The sequence below is a fragment of the Podarcis raffonei genome, chromosome 3 (assembly GCF_027172205.1).
Source record: "Podarcis raffonei isolate rPodRaf1 chromosome 3, rPodRaf1.pri, whole genome shotgun sequence".
In the NCBI taxonomy this organism is placed as follows: Eukaryota; Metazoa; Chordata; class Lepidosauria; order Squamata; family Lacertidae; genus Podarcis; species Podarcis raffonei.
In genome coordinates this window covers 36,656,632-36,684,454 of record NC_070604.1, presented here as the reverse complement: position 1 = coordinate 36,684,454, position 27,823 = coordinate 36,656,632, and the positions used below count along the sequence as shown (strand labels likewise).

At 44.4% G+C, this 27,823-nt stretch overlaps 1 protein-coding gene across 1 annotated transcript in view; it reads left to right on the top strand.

Moving 5' to 3' along the window:
- LOC128410231 (protein eyes shut homolog) overlaps positions 1-23,664 on the top strand; it is a 472,516-nt gene extending 448,852 nt beyond the window's left edge. The window contains exons 31-36 of the mRNA XM_053381165.1: positions 834-1,000; positions 1,757-1,901; positions 4,279-4,453; positions 7,639-7,811; positions 19,198-19,359; positions 21,819-23,664. Coding sequence (XP_053237140.1) covers positions 834-1,000; positions 1,757-1,901; positions 4,279-4,453; positions 7,639-7,811; positions 19,198-19,359; positions 21,819-23,011 — 2,015 coding nt within the window. The 3' untranslated portion in view covers positions 23,012-23,664. The remainder of the gene's footprint in view (positions 1-833; positions 1,001-1,756; positions 1,902-4,278; positions 4,454-7,638; positions 7,812-19,197; positions 19,360-21,818) is intronic.
- Positions 23,665-27,823: the final 4,159 nt, after the last annotated feature.

The window sequence follows — 27,823 nt, the reverse complement described above, 5'->3', positions numbered from 1 at the left end:
GTATAGGGCTTTATAGGTAGCCAGTGTGGGAGCTGCTCTAGCAAGCGGGTTGTATGTTCCCAGTCAACAATCTGTCTACAGCTCTTGGAGCCAGTTGGAGTTTCTGAGCACTTTTCAAATGAACTTTTAATTAAAAATGCAAATGATTTGGGAAAGCAGTGTTACTGCGTCATCTGCCAGCATGAAGTAGGAAATCCATCAAAGGAAAGAAGTATCCAGCCTCTGTTTGTGTTTTGCAGAGGTTCTGATTTCCTCTGTGCTAATCAACAAACTGGTAAAACTTGAAAGCCCCGTTCACTAGCCAACATCATTCACTAGCCAGAACAAGAAGGACCTGTCAGTTACCCTGGTCCTCTAGCTGATTGTGCCATCACCCCTTCTCTGGAAGGGAAAAAAAATAGACCATGAATCTTGTCTCCAAATTCCTGTTTCACTATGCCACTGGACTAGTTTTTGAGTGGGATTAAGCATAAGGGCAACGTAGAAACAGAGATGCTGTCTGCTTTTCTGGAGAGATCTGAAGTGGAAGCAGTGGACTTTGGATGCCTGTCGGACCTCTGTTCAAACTGCATGTTAATAACTAAACTAAAACATTACAAAATGCCATAAGCCTGCAATGACCTCCTTGCAAAAGAAGCCGAACTCTGGTCCTGTTTACTCTGCATCCTGTGCACTCTCAACCGCTGGCTTGGGAAGCGGTGGGCACATGGTGTTAGCCGCAATCCCTCTCTGGTATCTAGGCTATCATTTCTTACATTCTGTCATTTTGTTTTGGTAATGTAACCCAAGACTCACTCCCTTAATGTATCCCCTTGTGGTTATTCTTACTCCAGGTCTTAATGGCGATGATTTCTTAGTGCTAGGCCTGCGCCACGGCTGCCTGGTTTACAGCTACAACCTAGGATCTGGAACAGCCACTATCATTAGTGAGCTGCTAGATCTGACAAGGCATATTCACGTGGTCAGTCTTGGCAGATTTCTTCAGGATGGCTGGATGAAGGTAACGCTTCCTTTGGAAGAGATGCTTATAAAACTCTTCTTTGCATCCACGAAGCTCGCTGGGGGTGGGGGTGGTTGGCGGTGGCTTCAGCCTGTTCCCTGCCTCCCAGCCCAACCTACCTCACAAGGTTGCTGTGAGGATAAAAGTAGAAGAACCCGCATATGAGCTCCTTTGGTGCAAGAGGCAGGATACTATATATAATCTTTATTAAGCTTGTCATACAAACAAAACTTTAAATATATAGTCTTGAATCCTAAGAGTTAAATATATTTATGTACTGTGTCCTGAAGACTTCATACAACAAGGTTGTTGAATGCCCCTCTCCACTTTCAAAAGCGGTTCTCCCACCCACCACACACACACACACACACACACACACACACACACACACTGGCCCTTACGAATTGCTCTTGAAATTCTAGAGCACGCTGGGAAAGAATACATAAGGATGCTGGAGTGGAAAATGGGGGTGGGAGGGGTACAACTTGCTGCATCAGCAGACGTACTTGCACAACTCTAAAAGCCCTTTGAATGACCACCCTGGAAGTTTAAAGACCTTATTTATATATTTGCTATTCAATTGCAGCAGTGCCTTCTACCCTTCATTGATTTGAAGCTTAGACTGTAATACAAAACACGTTATTGGTGGTTTCTCCATGATTTGAAGCTTGTGGGGACATAAGGATGAGATAAGAGATCTACTCAATTTGCTCCACAAATAACAGGTTTTGGTTTTGTTCCGCTTTTGTCTGAAAGGTGGATGACCATGAAAACAAAACAGTCACATCTCCAGGAACTTTGGTTGGGCTCAATGTCTTCAGCCAGTTTTACGTAGGAGGTTACATTGAATACATCCCAGAACTCTTACCGAATGGATCCAATTTTAAGAATGGCTTTCAAGGTAACTAACAATTTTACTTGCATTGCATTTGATTTACTCTGAGCATGGCTGATGTTGGATGCAACTCTTTGCATTTACATTAAACATATTACCTCACACACCCCATACCTCTATCTGCTCCATTGTCGGCTGTTCCCCTCTGTCTGTTTTAAATTGTAAGCTTATTGGAGTAGGAGCCAGTCTTGCCTGTTCTTTGTAAAGCAATAATAATAATAATAATAATAATAATAATTAATTTTTATTTATACCCCGCACTCCCCAGCCAGAGCCCGGCTCAGGGCGGCTAACACCAGTAAAATTACAGTAAAAACATAATGGAGGGGGCCCAATTTAAAATACAGGTTAAAATTTGGATCCCTTCCAGTTGGGATTCAGGCCTCATCATGGGACTGAAACTGCCTTGGTCGCACTGGTTGATGATCTCCGGCGGGCTAGGGACAAAGGTGAGAGCTGTTTCCTAGTTCTGCTGGATCTCTCAGCGGCGTTTGATACCATCGACCATAACATCCTTCTGGACCGTCTGGAGGGGCTGGGGGCACTGTCATACAGTGGTTCCGCTCCTTCCTCCTGGGCCGTGTTCAGAAAGTGGTGGTGGGGGATGAGTGTTCAGACCCCTGGGCTCTCACTTGTGGGGTGCCTCAGGGTTCTGTCCTCTCCCCCATGCTTTTCAACATTTACATGCAGCCGCTGGGAGAGATCATCAGGAGGTTTGGGCTGGGTGTTCATCAGTATGCGGATGATACCCAGCTCTACCTCTCTTTTAAATCAGAACCAGTGAGGGCGGTGAAGGTCCTGTGTGAGTGTCTGGAGGCGGTTGGAGGATGGATGGCGGCTAACAGATTGAGGTTGAATCCTGACAAGACAGAAGTACTGTTTTTGGGGGACAGGAGGCGGGCAGGTGTGGAGGATTCCCTGGTCCTGAATGGGGTAACTGTGCCCCTGAAGGACCAGGTGCGCAGCCTGGGAGTCATTTTGGACTCACAGCTGTCCATGGAGGCACAGGTCAAATCTGTGTCCAGGGCAGCTGTTTACCAACTCCATCTGGTACGTAGGCTGAGACCCTATCTGCCTGCGGACTGTCTCGCCAGAGTGGTGCATGCTCTGGTTATCTCCCGCTTGGACTACTGCAATGCGCTCTACGTGGGGCTACCTTTGAAGGTGACTCGGAAACTACAACTAATCCAGAATGCGGCAGCTAGACTGGTGACTGGGGGCGGCCGCCGAGACCATATAACACCGGTCTTGAAAGACCTACATTGGCTCCCAGTACGTTTCCGAGCACAATTCAAAGTGTTGGTGCTGACCTTTAAAGCCCTAAACGGCCTCGGTCCAGTATACCTGAAGGAGCGTCTCCACCCCCATCATTCTGCCCGGACGCTGAGGTCCAGCGCCGAGGGCCTTCTGGCGGTTCCCTCATTGCGAGAAGCAAAGCTACAGGGAACCAGGCAGAGGGCCTTCTCGGTAGTGGCGCCCGCCCTGTGGAATGCCCTTCCAGCAGATGTCAAAGCGATAAACAACTACCTGACATTCAGAAGACATCTTAAGGCAGCCCTGTTCAGGGAAGTTTTTAGCGTGTGATATTTTACTGTATTTTTGGTTTCTATGGAAGCCGCCCATCAAAAACTACACTATTTGTCTCACTGTCCACTGTGCAAAATTACCTCGCTTATGTAAGTTACTTTGCCATTATGTTGCTGGACGTCATTCATTTCAGTGGAAAGGAAACACAACGCAAAAGGGGAGTGGTAGAAATCAATTACAGTGGTACCTCGGGTTACATACACTTCAGGTTACATATGCTTCAGGTTACAGACTCCACTAAGCCAGAAATATTGCTTCAGGTTAAGAACTTTGCTTCAGGATGAGAACAGAAATCATGCAGCGGCGGCGTGGCAGCAGCAGGAGGCCCCATTAGCTAAAGTGGTGCTTCAGGTTAAGAACAGTTTCAGGTTAAGTACGGACCTCCGGAACGAATTAAGTACTTAACCTGAGGTAACACTGTACAGACATCCACCACTTTTGCAGCATGTTTAAATTAAGCTCTTTCTGGAGCCTTACAGAACCACCCATGACCAAATGAGATTAAGACTGAGGCTGTGTACTGTCTTTTCCCTCCTAATTTCATAGAAATATATTTATATGAATACCTTTAACTAAGTTAGCTATACATAGCATTGTGGCAAATAAATTCCTCCTGAGTGAGCGGCGAAAATCAAACACATCCGTTCATCTTTTCCTTTCTTTTCTTCCATAGCCTTCTTGCTGAAATGCATTGCCAGATGGGTGGGGTGTTGTTGTTGTTAGTATTATTATTATTATTATTATTATTATTATTATTATTATTATTGTTATTATTATTGTTATTATTTCTTTTGAGGTTGCATTTTTGATATACGAGTTCGCACTGGGAGGGACCAGCCATTTAAAGCCCCAGGAATCCCAGAAGGCCACCCGAATGCTGGTCGCAGCGTAGGACAGTGTGACGAGTCTCCGTGCCGCTTCATAAAATGTGGAAATAGGGGGACGTGCGTGGAAAGCGGCTCTACCGTTTAGTAAGTGCAAATGGGTTTGGGTGAATTATTATTGCATGGGAAATTCATCAAACCCGTGCTGCCTTAACACCGTGGTTCTCATGGGCATTAGTCGAATGTAAACTCGGATGAGGAAGCTGCCTTATATTGGGGCAGGCCATTGGTCCATCTAACTCAGTATTGTCTACACTGACTGGCAGCACCTCTCCAGGATTTCCAACAGGGTTCTCTCCCAGCAACTCCCCGGAGATGGCAGGGATTGAACCTGGGACTTTCTGCATGCAAAGCAGATTCTTTACCACTGAGCTATGGCCCTTAACCAGACTTTAGATGCACATCCAAATCTTCTACTAACCCTGGCATGCCCCATTCTACCACAACTACCATATCTGGGTTTGAAAGGGGGTAAAGTTGCACATCAAGCATGTGCTGTACATCAGGGGTGTAGAAACCTGTGGCTGTCCAAGGATACACATCAGGATCTGCTGCCCCTGTGGATCCTGCCGCCCGAGGCAGTCACCTCACCTTGGCTCATGAATGCGCCGGCCGTGTCCTTCATATGTTTTTGATCTCCATCTCCCATCCTCCCCAACCAGCATGGTCAGGGATTATGGGAGTTGTAGTCCAACAACATCTGGTGGCTCGCAGGTTCCCCGTTCCTTCTTTACGTGCAGCATGGCTACAAAAAGACTTCCTCCTCCTCCTCTTCCTGCTGATTTTAAAAAGCTCTGTTCCTCAGAGAGCCTGGGTTTGTTTTCAGACCTCATATTGGCTCCTAGGAATCATTTCCTCCTAGGGGCTTTTCACTTTTTGAGAAATTGCTTCAGTGTGTCAGTGAACCTCCGTTTTGACATGATGTGCAATGCATTTAAATTGGAGAGTCCGTTGCTATGGGGACAATGCTGCTGATTTAAATAGGTACAGCAATGCACACCATTTCCTGTAGATTTTTTTTTAAAAAAAATTAGGGTAAACTTTGCATTTGGCTTCTCGGCTGGGCAAGCCCCTATTCTTCATCTAGGTAGAAATACAGTATTTGAAATGCATTCCAAGAGGCATGCAAAACCTCTGGTAATAAGTTTCTAGGACCAGCCGCCCTTGATGTGGAAAAATAGAAAATAGGTTTCTGCTGGGCAATAACTATTTGAGTATCTATCTAACGCTTGAGTTGAAAATGATATGCACATGCTCCTGGCATTTGGTGATTCTTTTGAATTGAATAGAAACTGGTGCATTGCTGTGCCTCATTTTGGAGTCAAAAAAATGCAATAAAGCCAAAATAGTATTCTACTCACAAGAACATATGCTAAGTCAGACCACCAGTCTTTCTTAGATCATTATTGTTTAGATTGATTGGTAGCAGGTCTCCAGGGTCTCAGGCAGGGGATTAAATCTGGAACCTTCTGCGTGCAGAGCAGGTGTCCTGTCACTGCACTCCAGCCCTCCACACTAGGTGGCACAGATCTGTTCTTGCTCAACCAAACTAAAATACATCCTTATGAAAGCATTGCTTATATAGGGCAATGCACAGGGCATCTGTGAATGCAGTCCGTGGACCAAACAGCCTTTCTGAGCACCTGAATGGCAGTTGGGCATAGTTCTGGTGAGGGATCATAAATCCAGTAGCTGCCAGTACAGATTATTCAGCACAGCAGTCCAGGTGCACTATCTTGGTAGGAGGAAAGTGGGCTTCATGGTGTTCACCATAGTGTCTAAAGCGGAAGGGGCCCTCTTGGTAGTTCCTCTGCCCTCAAATGTTCAGAGGGTGGTCAAAAAGGAGAAGGCATTCTCTGTGGCAGTCCTTAAGAATTTGAGTTCTCTCCCCAACAGAGGTGTGTCTGGCACCTTCATTATGAAGTTTCCACTATATGCCGAAGACACACCTCTTCCCCCTGACCTTTGATGCCTGAGATGAATATTTTTATGGCCTACCCTGTTCTTTTGTTTTTGTTTTAATGAGAAAAGCAGTTTTGGTGGGGGAGGATTGGAGCAGAGAAGCAGCAGGGGGAGCTTCCCTTAACCCCTTCCCCACCTCCCTCTGCTCCATATCACCACCCACATGGTTTTCACAACATGTGCTTGCAAGAGGAAGTAAGTGCCTTGCATTCTCCATCAGGAAAAGCATCTGGAAGGATTAATTGCAGAGGCTAGGAAAGGGTTCAGCTCATTGTTTCCCTTCTTCAAATTCGCCATTGCCAAGATAGGTAAAGGTAAAGGATAAAGGGACCCCTGACCATTATGTCCAGTCATGGCCGACCCTGAGGTTGCGGTGCTCATCTTGCTTTATTGGCCAAAGGAGCTGGCGTACAGCTTCGAGGTCATGTGGCCATCATGACTAAGCCGCTTCAGGCAAACCAGAGCAGCGCACGGAGACGCTGTTTACCTACCCGCTGGAGCGGTACTTATTTATCTACTTGTACTTTGACGTGCTTTCGAACTGCTAGGTTGGCAGGAGCTGAGGAGATTTCACCCCTCCCATATCCAAGAATCTGCTGATGTTCTCAGCTGATTCTCTAGAGAGGAGGGGGCGGTTTTTGCTCTCTACTTATTCCGCTCCAGCCTCACATCAAAGAGAGAGAGACTGAGTGTTAGAGAGAGATCGTGTGTATAGATAAGGTTGCTGCTAAGAGCAGCTGCAGACACTCAGTGCAGTTCAGCATTTTTCGTTTAGACCTCATTTAGCTCTGTTCATAGTTGTGTATTATAGTTGTAGATAGAATAAAGAAGATATTCTACAGAGCTGCTCTCCGAGTCGTTTATGCTCTGCTATACTCTGCTATACTCTGCTGTGCGACGACTGTCTTCTTGTTGGAGTGAATCCGGTGCTCACAACTCTAAGCTGTGAGTCCACAGCACTTAGACCTGTTCCTGTGCAGAAGGTGGTCTCTGGAAGTGCTACCCAGCTTGCCTAGCCCAGTCGGGGCTGAAGTGTGTGAGTCCAGTTGGTGGCACTGGTTCAAGGGCGATGCTGACAGGAGCAGGGACCTAGCAACGGGAACTCACCCTGTCACGGGGATTCGAACCGCCGACCTTCTGATCGGCAAGTCCTAGGCTCTGTGGTTTAACCCACAGCACCACCTGCATCCCTATTGCCAAGATACTTTTCCTTAAAAAAAGAAAAGGGCACAGGGACTCTCTTATACACAGTGGCTTGTAACATGCAGCTAGCCCTGTATTGATAATATCCTATGGTTTTCTCTTCTTAGCTGCCACTGCCCCACTGGCTGGAAAGGAGCATTCTGCATGGAGACAGTTTCTGTCTGTGATCCCGAGCACAAGCCACCCCACAGGTGCAGGCAAGGTTCCACCTGTGCCCCACTGCCTGACGGCTACACCTGCCACTGCCCACTAGGAACCACTGGCATCTACTGTGAACAAGGTAAGGCAAAGATCTCCAATATAGACCTCTAATAATGGCATTACCAAGGAGTTTTCCTTTTACCCACTTTTCTTAATTTGGGTATGACAGTTCAGGGAATATGATGGAGACAATGGTGGTGGTGCAGGATTCAACTGATGAGTCTTATTAGTGAAAGGACTTCCACTTGTGCAATGGAGCTCCCCCCACCCCTCACTCCACATACCCCACCATCACCACCACCCCAAAAAAATTGACTGGGTTGGGGGAAATCCCCAGAACACTCTGCAGGAAGAAGCAAGTGGGATTGTTCCATCTGGGAAGCCAAAATGCTGGACCTGATGGAATTAGAAGAGTGAAATATTTTTGTTATTGTTGTTTCCATCTAAAATGATGATGATGATGATAGGGATTTTGGTTCGTAGCCTTGGTCCTTAGGATTGGAATAAGAAAGAAGAGAAACTTGACCTGCCTAGGTGCACATGATTTCTGGAAGATCTTAGTGGTTGTTGGCTGAGGGGAAATGGAATGCATGCTCCAAGAATGTACTTTTACTAGTTAAACAGTACTGTGAGTATAGATTTGATCAGGAAGGTCCTGGATCCCTGCTGGTACAAGTTTGCTTCGATTTATTTCGATTTGTTTCAGTTACTTATGTTATAAGAATTTACGGTCTCAAATATATAAATTAAATGTTCATAAATTTACAAGGCAAACACATACGTAAGTATACAAACCACGTATCTGAAATAGTACAGGAGAGAGCAATCCTGAAACTATTTTGACTCTCCCAAATTGACCTCAGATGTTTCTCTGCAAGGAGGAAGGAATCGGGGAAAGCCTCTCCATTGTCTTTTGCTTACCCGCCTTTAGGGCATCTTTGTGTATGAATAGGGTGAGCCTGTGACCTGGATTCAGGAATTAAGGTATCTACCATCACAAAAGAATGGCTGGGTTGCCCAAGTAAAGCAATCACTGGCCATTGTCAGGTACCCTGGCAGACAGGATTTCTGTTGTAGACCGCCTCATTCTGTGATGTATGTATGATGTTTTTGGGAGTGGTCTTGAGTTACAGGGTGGGCAATTTCAAAAGTCTATATAAGGGCTTGCACACCATTGTACGGGGTTCCTCCTCCCTCCTGCATGTGGTGAGTGAGGACCCTGTTGCAACAGATCAATAAAGATCAGGCTTACTAGCTGCTTTGCTTCTCAATATTCTCTGGTCGGCCTCTATTATTTTCTCCTACCAATAGGGAACCCACTTAAGGACGCTATATGGGCTCTCAAATACCCTATAAGGGAAAAGGAGCACATCGAATAACATGGATATCGTCTTAGGATTGCCCCAACGTGGAGGGAGACAGTGGGTTATGTTCAGTCCTACTCAGAGTAGACCCACTAAAATAATAGACACAACTAACTTAAGGTTAGACCCAGGCTATGACTTAGGACTTCCCAGAAAACGGAAGGGGAAGCAAGATCTGTCAGGGTGTTAATTCTGTGAGCCCTTCCATCGTATGCTCAGGTTATGTAGATGTATAAATATGTAAATCCTAAAGACACTACAGTCTCCACTGACCTTCATTCCAAGGCAACCAAACCCCGTAAGTGCAGGAACCTCTTGCGTCTCTTGCAGCTTTGAGATTGAATGTGTGCAACTGTATTTAGATTTCCAGAGGGTAGCGGTATTGCTTGTTTATATAGAACTTTTTTCCTCAAGTGCTTAAAGTGTTGACGTATGTTAGCTCAATCATCCTTAGAACAATTTTGTAAAGTAGACCAATATTAGAGACAAACTATACAGGGTGATGAGAGACGTATCACTTTTGGTATGGGGTCTCTCCTAATGTAGTATAAAGGTGAAGAAGGATTCAATTTTTAAAAGGAAAAAAGGGAATGGCCGTGGGATTGCTGAACCCTCTCTGTGCTCTCCACTTGCCTCTCCACAGCCCCCCACCCGCCACTTTTCTCCCTGACTGGCTTACTTCTGGTATTTAAATCCAGTTCATGAAAAATGCTATAGGGAAGTAAGCCACACTCCCCCTGTTTTATACATGCTTGTTGCGCAGCCAGTTTTAAAAAGAGACGGGTTTGCCAGAGACACGTCTACTTTGGTTCTTTTTATCCCTACATTACATGTGCAGGGTTGTGGTACCTTGCCCAAGACCACACAATACATTCATTATTCCAGCTGGAAATAATCCTGTCTCATAGCTCATGTCATAAATGCCCATTATTCAGCTGAAATCAGCTACTACAATTACTTGCCCTGGCATCATGCCCCACATATTTCTTTCTCACTGGTGTTTTCACCGTTGTAATGCCCTCCTGGCATGAACTGAGAATCAACAGCCCTTCACACACTAGTAAAAAACCGAACTGGCACGGGGCATCTTTAATTAGTGGCGATCCGTCACCCTCATGTGATGTGCCAAGAGTTCAAATTACTTGAACCAGACCCCTGAGAAGAGGCAAGGAAGCACTGTCCTTGCAGTAAACCCCAACAGTAAATAACTCCCAGAGGGGCATCAGAACAAAAGAAGTGGAGACTTCACCATGAAAAAGCCTACTGTGTTCTGCCTTAAAATCCTTGACCTCCATTTCCCCTTCTGTTGGCAGCATAATGAATCGTCATGAGATTTTTGCAAAGTACAATTTTCCTTTTCTTTTCTGGTAAGTGAGCCGCAGCCTGTAAACAAGCAACTATTTATCCCCCCCACACACACCCCAAACATCCTTCCGTCTCTGGATTGATGGCAGGCATAGAAGCAGAAGAAAGAGTAGCCCAGGAGAGTAGGAAACAAAGGGGAGAGGGGTCGTCAAGAGTAGTAACTATTCAGGAAGGAGATATGTCAAAGAATACCCGAGACACGAAAGGACCTTCGAGAGATAACAAGCAGTAGGGATACCAATCAAATTTTGCCAGCAACCCAAGGGCAGCAAACAGAACGAAATGTCCTCAGGGATGTGGAAGAACAAACCAAACTTAGGTTGTCCTAGGCTGATTAGGGAAAAAAAAACAATCTCCCTGTATTTGAGCAAACAGTTCAATATTTAGCTTAGCTGGAATGACTCATGGCCCAAAATAATTATATGCCCAAGCATTTAAGAAAGCAGGAGTCATTATTATTTTTCAGATGAGTGGTGTAGCATGGGGGGGGGGGCATAAGGGCAGTTGCCCTGGGTGCAAAATTGCCTCAGTGCAGCTGTGTGCTTCCATTGCTGGGCTCTGCTGAAAATGGCTTCTCCATGTGAACCAGGAAGCCAGACAATGGAACAACTCGTCTTTTCTTAGCTCTGTGGCTGCAATCTCCTGGGTGATGCGGTAGCCGTTGAATGTGGATGTGTACTCCAACCATTTCCCTCCCTCCAACCCACCCACCCCCTATGCGCTTCCCTGGGCACTGGCAAGCCATGCTATGCCACTGTTTCAGATTCCACAGCAGTATTCGGATGAAGCAGTTTTACTCAGCCATGTTGAGGGCACCATAGTTCTATATGGGGCTGCTATAGATGAACTCCACCAGCACACATGAGGATCCCCTTTTACGGCAACTTCCCATTCCCGACAAGCCATATATGGGAAGCAGGTACCATGAATAAAGTCTGATGGTTTTGCATCCCAAACAGACCTGGTATTAGGTGCTCTGTGCTTTGTCAGCACATGTTTGTGGATGAAAATCAATCCATGTGTTCATTCACAGATATATCTGGCCTTACACCTTTTAATATTTTTAAAAAAGTTATTTTCCTTTTGGCTGAGAGAGGAAGGGAAAGCATCCACAGTCAATCAGCATACAGAAGTTGCTTTGTTGCTTAGTGGTCTGACAATGCAAGGATAAAGTAAAAGGCCATTTAAAACAATAGGTCCATGAAGAACGTGGGCACGACCTTCGCACTTGCTGTTTGTAGGATCCAATAACCGCCAGAGTTGATTGATACCGGATAATACACAAACCTGCTAAATCATGGATTTCAGATAACTACTGGCTCCTGAGAGATGAAAACCGCAATCAGAATCAAAATGAAATGGGCATTTTGGATTGGATCCAAAAGTCCCCTTCTTCTGGCAGAAGGAGTCTTCCTTTGATAGAAGCTCTTCCATCAAATAAAAGCAGCTTTTGGATCTAATCTAGTATTTGATAGCATATAAAGCAGTGTTTAGGAGGTGCAAATTAACTAGTGTGTGAATAGCAAATCTGGGTTAGCTTGTTGATGGTAACAGGAGTGACAAATTGGATCTTATGAGACTGAAGTATTTTCTTAATATTGTTAACATAGTCCTTATGCTTCCTCTCCTAGTTAAGGTTGTTATGGCTCAAATGTCAACGGATCCTTTCTTCATCCAGTGGCTGCAAAGGTCATGGCTTTCTCCATAGCAACAAAATATTCCAGCCCCACTTCTAGAGCACAACAGGAGCCAACCTAGCACTGTGGAAAATCTCCATTAAAAGAGAGAAATCAGCCTAGGAATATGAAAAAGGCATTATCTAAACCCAAAAACAAAATCAAATAGACTGTGCATGTTGAAAGTGACTCTTTCCATATGAAACAAATGAACAAACTAGGCATAGTTAGCAAATATTGATGATATTTCAAGAGCAAGGAAGTGAAATTGCATGGGGGGCAAAGCTCAGTACTAGCTTGGCTGTTACATGTTGTGTTTGGACACTCAGTTCAGAGAACTGCAAGAACTACGACTACATTTGTATTTTGTAACACTACAGTGGTACCTCGGTTTTCGAACAGCTTAGTTCTCCAATTACTTGGAAGCCGAACACTACAGTTGCACACTGTTTTGGGAAGCCGAACATGCTCCACTTTGAGTGCACACTTCCAGGAGCGGCTTGGCCCCATCAGTGACTGCCCTTCCCTCTGCTGCGAAGCGCCTCTTTCCTCCGTACAAAGTGGAGTTGGGCGGCTCCTCGGAATGTAAGTGACTCCAGAGTAGGGAGACTTGGAAGTTGACGACTCTCCCCCAGCGCGCAGAGAGGTTGTGGTGGGGGAACTATGCTGGGCAGGTTGACTTTCCCGCCCCCTCGCCTTCCCTCTCGACTCCCGTCCCAAGCCAGGTCCAGGCGAGGCAGCTCAGGGGCCCCATTCCCGAGTGGAGAATCGGGGCGCTCGCACTTCGTACAGGCTCCAGCCCAACCGGCTCAGCATCCAGCAGCTAGGAGCGCAGCCGAGAGCAGCCACCGCCGCCTCCTCTCCGCGCTGCGGTGCTGCTGCCGCGTTCCGCTGCCGCCCTGCCAGGGACGCGCAGGCAACATCGCCCCGACCGGCTCACAGCTGCCACCTTGTCATGCTGCCCAAAGTGCAAACAGAAGCCCTGGGACTCAGCCGGGCGTATGGGGAGCCTGGGCAGATGCCGGAAAACATGCAGGGGAGAGAGGGAGGGAGATGGCTTGGGTGGGAGGCAGAAAACTTTTGCCTCCCTCCCCCCCCCCCCTTAAACGCCCATCTCCTGCATCCAGTTAGTCACCTCCTTCCCCCCCACACACACCCCATGAACGCTCCTCCTCCCTCCAGTTTGAGTGTTTCCATCCCCCCCCCCATTTAAACTTTCCCCTCCCGTCTCGTCCCTCCAATGGCAATGGAGGTCATGCAGTTTTTGATCACTGCAGATTTTGATACTGGGTAGTAGATTGCAGCCTGGTTTATTGCTATCATTTTATGGATCAATGGTCTCATTAGATAGTAAAATTCATGTTGAATAGCTGTTTTAGGGGTTGTTTTTATTTGTCTGGAATGGATTAATCCATTTTGCATTACTTTCTGTGCTATGGGAAAGTGTGCCTTAGTTTGGGAATGCTTTGGTTTTGGAATGGACTTCCGGGATGAATTAAGTTTGAGAACCAAGGCAATAGTGCCATAACGGAATGCATTCCCTAGATGGCAGCATAGGACAATAATTTCTATGAGTAAAAGCACCGATTAAACTGTGTAGCTGTTCTCCCTATACTTATAAACAGACACTTGGGCTGTGTGCATGCAATGCATTTAAATCACATTGCTTCCCTCAAAAGAATCCTGGAAATTGTAGTTTGTTCAGAGTTCTGGGAATTGTAGTTTGGTGAGGAGTAAACAATAGTTCCTGAGACTCTTTTGGGGGAAGAAGCCATGTGCTTCATAGGTATGGTGTGTACACAGCCTTCAGGAAAGTACTGCTTATTATACCATTCAGCACATGAGCAATAAAATAACCTGGCTAGAGATGTTTAACGAAACAGGTAACTTCAGAGGAGCCCTGCTGGATCTGGCCAAGGGCCTATCTAGTCAGGCATCCTGCTGCCCACCGTGATCAACCATGTACCCATGGGAAGCTCATAAGATGGGACTTGAGGGCAAATAGCCCTCCTCTGCTGTTATTCTCTAGTCATGCTGTTTTGATCCTCAAGTTAGCACACAGCTATCCTCACCCATAGCCATTTAAGCCTTACCCTATGAATTTTACCTTTTAAAGCCTTCTAAATTGCTGGCGTTCACCACATTGTGGCAGTGAAATTCCACATTTTAACTATTGCACCATGGGAAGAAGTAAATGCTTTTGTTCTGTCCCGAATCTCTCACCATTCAGCTTCATTGGATAACCCCAGATCTAGGCGCTATGAGAATGAAAGGTCCGCCATCTTAAGCCTGTAATTGCTAGGTTTACTTATAAGGGACTACATCAAAAGCTTTTTGAAAGTTCAAATGGGGCTGGTCCTACCATGAGGCAGAGTGAGGCAGCTGCCTCAGGCAGAAAATTCTGAGAAGTGGGAAGTGGCTAGAAAAGTGTGCCATGTGTTCTGCTTTGCAGCACCCAAGCTCTCTTGCTGCTGTGATAAGAATTTTAAGGTCAGATTTTTGTTTATGACACTGCCCTAGCACAGCCAGAGCACCAATGAGGCAACCTGTGTCAGGTGCCATGCTCCTTCCACCCCATCAGGGTATGGGCCCAGATCAGGGGTGGGTGGGGTGGGAAAAGTGTCAGTAACACGTCTTGCCTCAGGCACCAAAAGCCCCGAGCCCAAATAAACAATATCTGTTGGATCACCCCATCCACGTGCTTTTTTATACTTTCAAAGAACTCTAAAAGGTTACTGAAATAGTACTTACCCTTGTGGAAGCCATTTTGATTCTTCAGCAAGATTTCTATAAGCTTAGTAATTTTATCTTTAAGAAATCTTTCCTGGAACAGGCATTAAGCTAACTTACCTGCAATTCCTTGGATCCCTTTTTAAAAAAATGGGTGCCACATTGATGGCTCTCCGGGCTTTTTGTTCAGAGGTCAATCTTAGTGACTAGGTGTTTTTGTCAGAAAACTAGCGATTTCACATTTGAGCTCTTTGAGGACTCTCAGGTGGATACCATCTGAAGCCAGAGATTTGTTGGTTTTTAATTTGTCAATGAGGCCTAGAACTTTGCCTCTTGTTGCACTATTCCTCATTTCTTCAGAGTTCCTGATGAAGGTAGCTCAGGTTTAATTGTTATGTAACTGAAGTTTGTGCACTGAGGTCAGTGGGGCTACTCCTGAGTAAATATATATAGGATATAAGCCAGGTTGTTACCTGTAGTAGTTTTGCCTTGCTGTTTGATTGTGCCATACAATCCTTACTGCACTCCATTCACACTGATTGCTATTATTTTGTTTTACAATTTCTTCTAAGCCATGTAAGGTGCCACATATTTGAAGAAACCGGGAGAGATAGAACTCAGTTCTGCTTTGCTCAGCTAATATTTCGACAACTGAAATGAAATAAACCATAGGGACTTATTTGCCAGGTTTTTGAAATGCCGTAAATACTGTGTATCTCATAGGAGCATGCCCTTAGGAAGAATTGAACCCCTTTCTCCTGCAAATAATATAGAAAACACTGAACAAAATCTTTCTGTTGTTGCTATAGTGATTCTGTTTGCTAAGAGCAAACTATATTTTTACTCTCGAGTACAAGGAGAAAACATGTAAACTTTCAATTCAACACTGTATATTGGGAATATGCAAAAGAATGCCACAAAGGGCTCTTGCTTACACAAATTACACAACATACTGGAGTAAAGCAGAGGAACAACAAAACCCATCAGCCCTAACCATTGGCCATGCTGGCTGGGGCTGATGGGGCTTGAAATTCAGTAACCTTTGGAGGGCCACACATTCCCTCATCCCTGGTGTAATGCATGACTCTTAAGAAGCACTGCATTTAGCAGGGATCTGGCCAAAGGCACATTATGCTTTTGCTGAGAACCTTTTCCTATAGATTTGCACTAAATTAATGGCAATGCCAAGAGACATTTTGGAGTAAGATTAACACGGTTTCAAAGAAGGTGAAGGAACTCTAAATGGTGTCTGGAATACTTTCAGAACTGCCCATTACAAACAGAAAGGCAAGTAAACACAAGGGCCTAGTGTGAGACACCCCTAGATAACAAGGCAACAAATTATGTGCAGTTATAGCTTTACAGGGCACTCAGCCTGTGCACAAAGATAAACTCAGTATTAGCGTAACTGCCAGGGTAGTCAAGCCAGGGAGCAGGGTTCAAGTCCTCACTCAGCCATGAAGCTCACTAGATAACTCCACATAACCTACCTCTCAGGGATGTTGCGAGGATAAAATTAGGTGGGTTTATGTATAAACTCCTTGGAGAAAGGCAAGTTACAGTATGCTAAAAACTGCTAAGATGGAACAAATAAGTAAAATAAATTGCAGTAGGGCAGGAAGCAAATATTAAGGGTATTTGGGATTCATGCAGAGAAGGCTACTAAGGAGCATCTTCCAAGCTGTTCCTTGGCCTTGCAGTCAGCAGCAGTGCCAGACTCAGCAGCCTGCTAGAAATGTGTTGTTTGGGTTTTGTGTTGAGCTTTTTGAAGTGTTAATGAGCACAACTTTTCAGACTCTGCTGATCCTGGGATCAGGCTGCCAATCATACTGTCTACAGTATAGTGATGAAAACATATAGAATCAAGTACAGGTATGCAGATCCCAGAGTCAGCTGATGCTTTCGACTGCATAGTTATTTGTTGATAGAAAAGAATCTTTTGACTTCTGACACAATCTTGTCATCAGGCTGCAGGGGGAGAGGTGACTCATTCTCATCCAGATCTGCTGCTAATGCTTCCTGGCAGTTATATAGATGCTGCTCACCATTCTTAGTAACTTGAACAAAGTTGTATGCTCTTTCCCATTAGACAAATGACAGAGCTGGAAAGCCAGTGTTATTAAAAGCTGGAATTGAAAGAAGCTGTGGGGCTTCTAATTTGAAATGGGAGGGATGTTTAACCCCATATATTTCCTCAATCTTAAAACCATTGCCTGGAGACTGCTAATATGGCTATCTTGTATGTTGTGTAGTTTTATCCCTGCTGTATAACTTCAGTAATCTCGGGGGGGGGGGGGAGCCTGGTGGTCACAAGTTGTCAAGAGCATCTCTAGTAATGAAGCTGAACACAAAGAACACTGGGAACACAAAGAAGCCATGTGGGACTTGTGGAGAGCATGAAAAGAATTGCCTAGAGAGGTGGTGATGGGGCATCCATGACAACAGTGGCAGATAGGATAGGGCTAGTGAACTGGGCTGTGTTCTATGGCACCTAGCAGAAAACATAATGAGTGCAAGAGGGAAAGAGGAATGTATTTCAGCAACAGAACTTGCAAAGACAACATGGTCCCATGACTTTAATTGGTCCAGAGGGATTTACACTTTTAAAGTCTTCTTAGGTTTAGCAAGATGGTGGGGTCTTTGTATTTGGTTGTTGTTTTTAGCGCACGCTCCATTATTTTGAAAAGGGGGCAAAAGGAGGGTGTTCCTTAAAAATCTACCGCAGTGCATCAAATCTCTTGCAACGTTTGCAAGATACACACTTTGTGGTACAACAAAAAGAAAAGCATTGCTATGACTAATGTTTACAGTCAATGGCATTTTTTTATTATTAGATTGCTGTTATCAGTGTTTCCTGTGCCTGGCCTCAGAGCATTCTGCCAGCTAACGCTCCTTCCGATTTGTTAAAAAGGGTAGAGAAAAATGAAGTTCATAAATGCAAAAGTTGTTTTCAAGAGAGGGCTGGCATCCCTTTATAAAGTGTTCAGATGAACACCCTGATGACTGGTACCCACCAACAACACATATAGATTTATGGCGAAACTGACTGTATTAGTAATCTTCTGGGGGAGTGGAAAAATCAAATTGTTTTGATAAAGTTATGCTTATATCCTGTTTCTTGAAAATTAAAAATAAAATAAAAATATTTTTGGTGGGGTTTTTTTAAACACACACAGTGGGCTGGATCCAGATTGAGTCATGCTTTGAAGAGGCCCATGAGATCACTAGTCATGACAAACTTAAAGCCCATTGATTTCACTCTCCCACCGATTTCAATCAATTTAAACATGACTCAATCTGGATCCAACCCAGTGTGTTCACTAACCACTGATCTGGATATTGCTTTCAGGCAAGGATTGCTCACAGGGAGATGATTCATTCTCCTGAATCCAACTAATTAAGTAACATAGTGTGGGAACACATCTTTTGAATTGTTCCTATTCTGGGCATTATCAGCATGGATTCAGAAAAGTGAATGGTTTTGTGTATGGTTCCAGCTTGTGTACCCTCCAAATCGACCAAAAGATAGCAGAACCATCTTTAATTTTTATTCATTCTTCCCTTTTCTAACTTCACCCTGATCCAGTAAGGGACTTTCCTGCATGGAAGCTGCTTTCTGCACCCAGCAAGTGTCCATCTGTCTTGTAATGCTCATCTGCCCTTCATTTAACAGGCTAGATGTAATCACATCTGGGGCACCAGATGCTGCATGGAACTAGCTGCCCTTAGGCTGCTCTATTCAATGTAATTTACCCAGTAGCCTATTTGGAACATGGTATTCCCTTCTCTTAAACTAAAATTAAAGTTCACCATTTAGGAACACTGCGCTGTAATTATTTAGGGGTGAGTGGGTAGAGGGATCTTGACTAGTTTGCAGAAGGGGCATGTGAATGCATTCCACTTTAAAAACTGCCTTTTTAACGATGATAATTTTATGCATGGCTTTTTCACCCAACCACCTGGGTACTTGGTGGCTGCACAGAAGTCTGTGTGCGCCAGCAGTTGTCTCAGGGCAAAGCAGTTGCATGCATAGAACCAGCACCACATACAGCAGCTTTCAAGCATTTCCAGTTGCATACCAAGAGCCAGATCCTGTCAGTGGTGGTGACAGGTACACAAAACTAGCTTAGCATGGGCTTGTAAGAGACAGAGAGCAAGCAAATGTGTTGATTGCAAACAAACAAACAAACCCTCACTTCAGATTTGTATTCAACATGAAGTTTTAGATTTATGATGAAGTATTGTCCTACATATCACTAGTGCTAAAGTAATGATCTGTCACCATCTACTAGAAAGATGAGATTACTTCCTTGTTTGTTTTGTTTTGTAGCCCTAACCATAAGCGATGCATCTTTCAGTAGCAACAAATCTTCTTGGATGTCATTTGACTCCTTCAGCATCCGACGCAAGGTTCATATCCAGTTGCAGTTCCAAGCCCTTTCAGCAAACGGCATCCTCTTCTACACTGCTCAACACCTGAGCCCACGATCAGGTAAGGAGAAGGTCTGCATTACACTGTTTTATTATATGGACAAAGGAAAATAACCAATGCAGGCATACGTAGGTTCATTAGAGTGTTTTGTGTTTCAGCATCAGTTGATCAGATCAAGCTAATCCTTAAAAAAAAAAAAAAGTTATGTAGTGTCTTGGACTGACTAAAATGGCTGCATGCGCTCTTGACAAAAAATGCACTTAGATCAGCTGGATCTTGTTTGTCACAGGCAGTGCAGCACTGAGGTTTAGGAAAACCCATTGCTCTTCCACTGTAAGTTTTAAGTGGAATTTTGGTTGACCTCCCACACTTTGTAGGTATAACAGTCTGCCCGTCCCCATTTTTGGGAGGTGCATCTATGTTCCAAGCACACAGTTGGCATGATACAGCTATGCAGAGAGCATTTGTTCCTTCTCCTTTCACACCCCTTGTAGCTTTAACTCTGAAGCCACTGCTTTGTTTTCTGAAGTTGTTTCTTCAAAGCCGTAAGGGACGGCAGCAGTCGAAACTGGCAAGCTGTGTGTCAGTTTTGCCTTGCTCCCTCCTGTAGCAACCACAGCTTTTGTTAATTCACTCTCCTCTCACTCACATCCTCTCCCCAGATTTTGAAGCTGCTGCTTCAATTACTGTTTCCTCTTGCTCTAAGCTCACAGCCATTTTAATGCTGGGGTGGGAGACTTTTGGAGCTGTGTTTGGTTTTGAAGTAGCACAAATAGCCTTACACGTCTCTTAAAAAGAAATATATACTTGCACTGAAATCCAGCAATTTAAACAATAACACTGGGAGTGCCTGCAGCAGGCACTCAGTATGTGCATGTTTGGGCAAATTACCTGGTTGAGGGAACTGCCTTGCAAAACTCAGAGAAGTGCAAATTTCAAATGACACTTGGGCTTTGGTTATCTTATTGTGTAGAGGGTGGGAAACAGAATATTTGCTTAATTGTGAGCCCTTCCCCCATCCACCTGCCCTACACCTGGCATCATATATGACATCTCATGTGCGGCAGGTAACGACGTGGCCGGGGTCCCAGTGGATAGCCCTGTCTGTTTGCAAACCCTGTCAATCAGCTCCATACAAAGGCCTGCACATCTTTCTGTCTTGCATGCACACTCTTTGAAAAATGAGAAAGGATACTAGCACAGATTATGCCCAAGATTGTGATCTTAGGTGTAGTTACTTGTAACTAAGTGCTATTTAACACATTGGAGCTTACCTCCAATTGTATTAAAACAAGGGTATGTTGATAACAGGATGCAAAAGAGCCATTTACCTACTGCCACAAGCATTCATTTCAATCACACCTTCTCCCCTCTAAGTAACAAGTCTCTGTCAGTGGAGTACTCTGCTTAACTTATAACATTCATATTACCTATTTCAACCACACTGTCATGGAAGGGGGTCACTGAGGACTGAGTCTTGCATCTGCTGTTTGCCTTGCAATGAGCCTGTCAAAGCAGACTCAGAGTGCAGGGAGGTCCTGGAGTATCGTCCTGGCAGCCGCCAAAAGAAATGAAAGGGGTTTCTGTTGCTTAAGTTTGCAAAGCACCTTATGTAAAGCTTTTCCTTTAGCCAGCGTTACATAAACCTTAACAATCCCTTTTGCCAGTTATGAAAACCTTAACAAACATTGCTCACGCCTAACAGCCAATTGGCACTGGATTTTCACATTGCTAGGTCATAGTAATACCTTTACCTTTACCTAATAGTCAATTCGCTACAAAGATTAAAAAACCACACCAATTTTGAACTGAAGTAATGCATTCTGTTTAAATTTATGTATTTCATTGACCAAAAGAGAGATACCATAGCCTCCCTTGCCATTTTACAAAAACTATCCGCCTCCAAAAAAAAAACCCCTACTGGATTCTAAAAGAACTGGTGCCCTGTTGGGCAAGGTGGTCAAGGAAGTAGGGGTACAGAATGTGTTCATGCTGCGTGTGCCATCCCAACCTTCCCACTTTTTAGGTCCAAAGGGAGCTTCCAAGCCTGTTTGGATGAACCCATTTTCTTGCCTCCATGCAATCAGAAATCCTGATAAGGCAGATAAGCCTTGATCAGATGGAGACTTCCAATCGCATTCCCCTGTGCAACCCCTGTAGCCACCTTCACAAACTCGCATTGAATGCTCGTAGCTCATCTTCATATTTTCTACTACACCTTCTCAACCTTTCACACACCAAGCCGAATGCAGCCTCTTAGCCAGGCATGGTGCAACAACAAGGTTTTGCTAAATCTGTTCTTGCTCTCTTCCCTTGAACTGCAAAACAAGGTGGTTGTTGAGCACCTGCCAAAATGGTGTGCATGGCTGGCGGGCTGCATTTGGCTTGGTGAGTCACAAGTTGTGCAATGAAGGCCTGTTCTGCAGAGTGTCAAGGCTGCTGCCTAGTAATGCTTAGCCAAAAATATGTGCTATCAGCTCATGGAATATTGAAGCATCTTTCCTTTTCTTTCTCCATAGGCGATTTCCTAAGCATCTCCTTAGTAAACTGGTATGTACAGCTGCGCTACAACCTTGGTGACAGAACGGTAATTCTGCAGACTTTCCAAAATGTACACAGCACAAACAGTACATGGTATTTAATTAAAGCAGGGAGAGTTGGCAATGAAGGCTACCTCGACCTCAATGGCATCAATATAACCCGGGAAGCTAGTAGTGGCATGACTGCCTTAGATACACGCACAGACTTCTACGTAGGTGGAGTCTCTTCTTTAAATCTGGTTAATCCCATGGCAATCAAGAATGAACCCATTGGCTTTACAGGCTGCATTCGAGAGGTTCTTGTCAACGGCAGAGAGCTAAAACTGACTGAGAAAGGAGCTAAAGGTGGCGCCAACGTAGGCGACTGCGATGGAACTCCTTGTGGGTATACAGTGTGCAAAAATAGTGGAGAATGCAAAGTTGAACCATCGGGTTTCTATTGCTTGTGCCCCAAGCATTGGACAGGGAAGACATGTGAGCAGTCTGCTTATTGTTCACATAGTAAATGTCTGCATGGAGGCATTTGTATACCTACCCCAGCTTTACTTTCATATACATGTGCATGTAGACTTGGCTGGTCAGGCCTCCGTTGTGAAAAAAAGATCTCATTTTTTACTGCAAAATTTACAGGCAATTCATACCTCAAATACATAGATTCCAACTATAAAAGAAGGGACCTCAGATTCACTAGGATATCTTTCAATTTCACCACTGAACACGAGGATGGTTTACTTGTATGGTTAGGGAAGGCTGAAAATGAAGACAATGATTTCCTTGCAGCTGGACTTGCTAGTGGAATGCTGAAAGTCATGGTAAACCTTGGAGAAAGCATTGCTGTCCCTCTTGTTCCGCAAAGCAAGTCTCTATGTTGCAAAAAATGGTATTTTGTCACCATTGCACAGAACAAGACTCTCATCAAAGTGTACCTCGATGAGGAATTAGTTCTCTTTGAAGATCTAGATCCACAAAGAAAATATACTGCTCTCAATTATGGAGGGACTTGCTATTTTGGAGGATTTGGGCTCAATAGGAGAGTGAACACTGTCACCTCAGGGCTGTTCAATCAGGAGTTTGTTGGCAAAATTAAAGACGTTATCCTGTTTCAAGATTCTAAAAAGATCCTGCTGATTAAGGCAGAAGGCTATAATGTTTATAGTGGAGATAAGGATTAACTGCTGAATAAGAACCTTTTAATGTAAGTACAAAATTTGAATTTTTACTTACAGTGCATGATGCATTATAGGAAACCTTTCCTTCAGGCTCCTTGGCTCTTGGACTCCCTTCACAGTCCCCAGCTCCCTTGGTTGTCTCTGAGTGAGGTTTTAATCCTAGCCAAACTATTTTTCCTTCTCTCTGAGAAGCTGGACTTCAGAAATGTTTAAATTCCCGAAGCAACTGATAGTTGAAAAAAGGCAATTATTTTGTGTTAATTTAGGTGTTTCAAAACAATCATTTTATTTTCTATATCATAGGTAGCTTTTGTATATGAAATGAGAATCATGTATATTCAATATAGAATTTTTTTAATTTTCTGTTAGCTTATTCTCATAGAACTTTGCCTCCAAGTTTTAGAGCATACAGTATTCAGAAAATAAATGCCAAATGAGATAGAAACACAGTGGTAAAAGTATTTTTTTAAATACCAAACGTGTTTACAGTTCCCCTACAAAAGCCAACTGGGTATTTCCACCATTGCTGACAAGCAACATTTTCTTGACTGAATGTCTGTGTATAAAACACACAGCTTTTTCCCCCCAGCCAGAACTCCACAAAAGTGTGGGGAGAGACCTGACCAGCCTCAGCAAAGCCCCACTGTGCCTCCGACTCATGAGGAGACCCTCAGGGGATCCCAGACATCATCTACAGAGGCACAGGTGAACCTGCACTTTGCTGGAGCTCTTCAACCTCCTAGCTAACAGCCGACACACAGGAAAGCCGCACCTCAGCTGAGCAAGCCCCCCAACACTGCTCCAGCTCACCTAAGCCAGAGAGGGAGGGGGGAGCTTGTTAAGCTGCTCAGCTGAAGCTTCTGTGCCTCAGCTGAGCAGCTTAACAAGCTCCCCCCTCCATCGCCCAGGAATGGTATGAAGGCCAGAGCACGATGGTGCCATCACCCAGCAGTATATTGCGTGTGAAACTGCTGCCACGCCTCAGTCCCAATGAGCAGTGGAGCCATGGGGGTTTCACTTGCAATATACCACTGGGTGAAGCTGCCCAGCTGTGCCTCAGCAGCCTTCACATGAGATGGGGGGGCAGGTGGGTTGCCTCTCTGCCAGTAGGAAGAGGCGGCCTGCCCACCCACCCATGCAAAGGTAGCCTCGCGAACGGAGCTTGTCAGGCTCTGTTCACGGAGCTACCTCAGCCCCAACCTTCACATGGGTGGGCTGCCTCTTCCTCCAGGGTGGCAGCCCCACAATCAAGAGCCTGTCAGAGGTTGCCTCTGGCTTGCGAGGAGAACACACACCCTGGGGTGAGTCTCCTGAGGGAGGTGTGTTCCGGCACCTAGTGGTTCAGAAAAAAAGCACTGTATATAACAATGACACTGAAGTGATGTTTAGGAAAGGGGGGAGGGGAAGGAGCAAATGATAACAAAAGTACTTGCATTATGATTGCTAGAAAATACCATTCACATCTCATACCCTGTAGCATCAGGCTGCTAGGCTGTTTGGAAAAGTGCTCAACCGTAATTTCTTTTGTCATTAACCTCCATATTTCCTGATGTTAAAAATGGAAAACACAGTCCAAACTGCCACCTCCTGCCATGGGGCTTTGCAAAGAGGCAGAGCCTCCGCAATCACAGCTTTCCTGATCGTGGCAGCTGCTGGGACTTTTGCAGTCACACAATGGCAATGAGTTCAGGCGCCAGCAGATCCCAGGTCAGCACAAGTCCCCCACTCTCCCTGGGAATGCACTGTTTGGTGGCTTTCCTCTGGCTCCAGCCAGCAGGCTCCCAACCAGCCATATACTGGGTGGAAGGGGGAGCTTGGCTGAGCCAAGGGGAAGGACACACCACCTAATCCAATTGCCCAACCCCAGCCCAGTGTCAAGTGCAGGGGGAACTGGTCTGCCTCGTTTTCCTCAAGTGAAACATAAAAGTTTCAAAGGAAAATGGTAAGGAACATTTTATGCTAATAGCAGCTTTGTCATGCTGACAAAGTTAGCGACATGTAGCAAACATGTTACCTAAAATGTCATCATTTACCTTTGAAAAGCACTCAGGATTGCAGCCTCTGAGGAGCTGGTGTTTTAAGCAGCAGTCAATCCTCTGGAATAAATGTGGACTTGCCCTATTGATTCTGTTGAGACACTGCTTTGTAATAAATGAAAATTGCAACACTTCAAAACGTGTACCCATATAATGATATATAAAAACTGTATTTGTTCCATAGAGTTCAAATAAAATTCTCACTAAAACCATCAGTGTCTCCTTTTGCTTCTTCTTACTAATAAAATGTTTACATCAAACGCACACTCACACCCCAAAGAGCTGATACCTACTCTCAGCAGCCAGGAGCGTCAGAGCTAAACACTGGAGGACCTGTCAGGAGTGAACATGGACCACTGGTACCCAACTGTATGGGAAACAGCCCTACTAGAAAAGCTAAGCTAACCAACAGACCAAAACTGACATGGGGACAAATAAAAGAGGATGCTTTCTCCCCGGTGTGGCTCCCCTTTATTACACACACAGCCCAACAAGACAACAAGAACCACCCACCGACAGCATGTGAATCAATATGGTTAACTTGACCCAACAACCCCTCTCTTTCACACACACAAACAAAACCCACTGCAGTGCTAAAGGCACCCAACCATGCCCTGGGCCCCCAACCTCTCTCACTGTCAACGAAAACTACTGTTATTTACTGAAATGTAATGCACACCTTTTTTGGCCAAATTACGTTGTGACAATTAGGGTGTGTATTAGATTTGATGGCGCCAGCAAATACTTTTTTGGTTTCAAAGTTTTGAAAATGGAGGTGCACATTAGATTTGATACGGTAATAAATGAATAGAAAGAGAACCTACCCACATGATGCTAACACAAAAATCTCACACATACACTATGTAAAAGAATAAAAGTTTACTTTCCCCTTCTCTCCCTCCGCTCTCTCACCCCACCCTTCTTCTCCCCCAACCTTATACTGTATACAACGTTAAAGTCTCACATTGAATATAACTAATCTGTAAAAAGGACTTATCTGAAAATAGAGACAATATATGTACTTCTGTAAGGGAAACATACCTAAACACAAACACCAGCAACTTGCAAGTACTTTCCCACACAATTTTCTCTCACAAGTCAGATGTGGAATTGGCATGCCAGTGTTTGAATCCACAAGAAGACTGGGGACTGGGGGGGGGGGGGAATCACACAATTTGAAACTCACTAGAAGGGTACATCTTCTAGTTCTAAAACTGTGAAAAATGACTGTCTTCCATATGGAGAATCAACTTAGAATTTCCTATGAACCTACAGTTTCTCAGTTTCTGCAAGATTTCATCTATTTACACACTAGTGAACATCTCACTGTGAAACAACTTTCCAATCCTTGCTTGCTCTCAACTTGCAAAATGGTGATTTAACCCAGAAGTAGCATTGCTATGTCAAGGGCCTTAAAACAGTGCAAGACCTTTGCTATCTATGCAAGGTCTTGACTGCATTCTCTTTGCCTCCCCAGGAAACCAAAACATTATTACAATACTATGATTAAGATTCTGTGTTTATGTACTGCCCTTCCTTCCCAAAGCTTCCAAAGTGCTACCAAATACAACTAGAAAAGAAAATCAGAAGCGAAATACAAGCACAATGTCTTCAGTTGATAGATACCAAGGCAAATTCATGTCCCAAAAGCAAAGCAACCAATATGCCTCTAGCTGATGCATAAAAGGCAGTAGGGTGGGAGCCAACCACATTTCCTTAGGGAAGGAATTCCCTGTCTTAGGTCGCCATAATCATGGGCCACCATATTCTCACATTGGCAGGATCAAAAGCAGGACCTCCCTTGCTGATTTCAGAGCACAGGTTGGTAGGTATTCAGACACAGTTACTACTACTACATTAAATATTAGTAGCTGTACTCATGCAACTCTGATAACTGCTTGCCCAGAATTTCAAAGGAAAATTCTTCACATAGCCCTCAGTACTCCAATACCACCCACCAGTTAACCTACCAGACTTTATTCTAAGCCCATAAGAAAACACAGAGAATAAAAGGCATGAACAGGTCAGGTCACTGCTGTGAAACACAGGCATAAGAGGAAACAAAAAAGAGAAATCTGCTCCATTTGTACAAACACAAACTCTACTTGAGACACGAGAGCATGAATGCAGGGCTACACAATAAACATGACTGGTTCCCCTTTGCAGATTGCTCAAGGAAGTCAAATTCTCACCATACAAATTCTGAACAATCCCCACCCTGACAACTATTCAAAATCAGGACGCTTGGAATATTCATTAATAAACCTATCTGTGCTTCTTCCACTCACAGCCTTCATTAATGGTTATGTTAAGTCTAAGATGATCTGCTCCTATGTTGAATAAGCTTCTTTTCTACTTTCTGTTGGGTGGGGGGATAGAAAGACAGCAGGATTCCCAGCTGGTTTGGAAGACAAACTAGCTGAGAAGTCCTGCTGACCAGAGTGTGTTCACAAGTGCTGGGGAAACAAACAAAGCTCAGTTGTGGGATTGAGGGTGATACCTTGGTCCCAGAAGGTGACATTCTACATTCGCTTAGACAACTGTGCTGGACACAGTTGCAAATGCTCCCTCCTTCCTCAGCAATAATTTACATCAGAATTACCATGATATTGAATTTCTATTTAACATATACATTGTGCTAAAAAAAAAATGTTTCTTAAAAGCCAACAATCTGGATAGTCACATCTTTAAATAAAAGCTACCATCAAGCATTGTACTGTATAGCATTTTTAATTTGACTATATAAAGCCATGTGCAAGGTTTGAAAACCGGCTGTTAT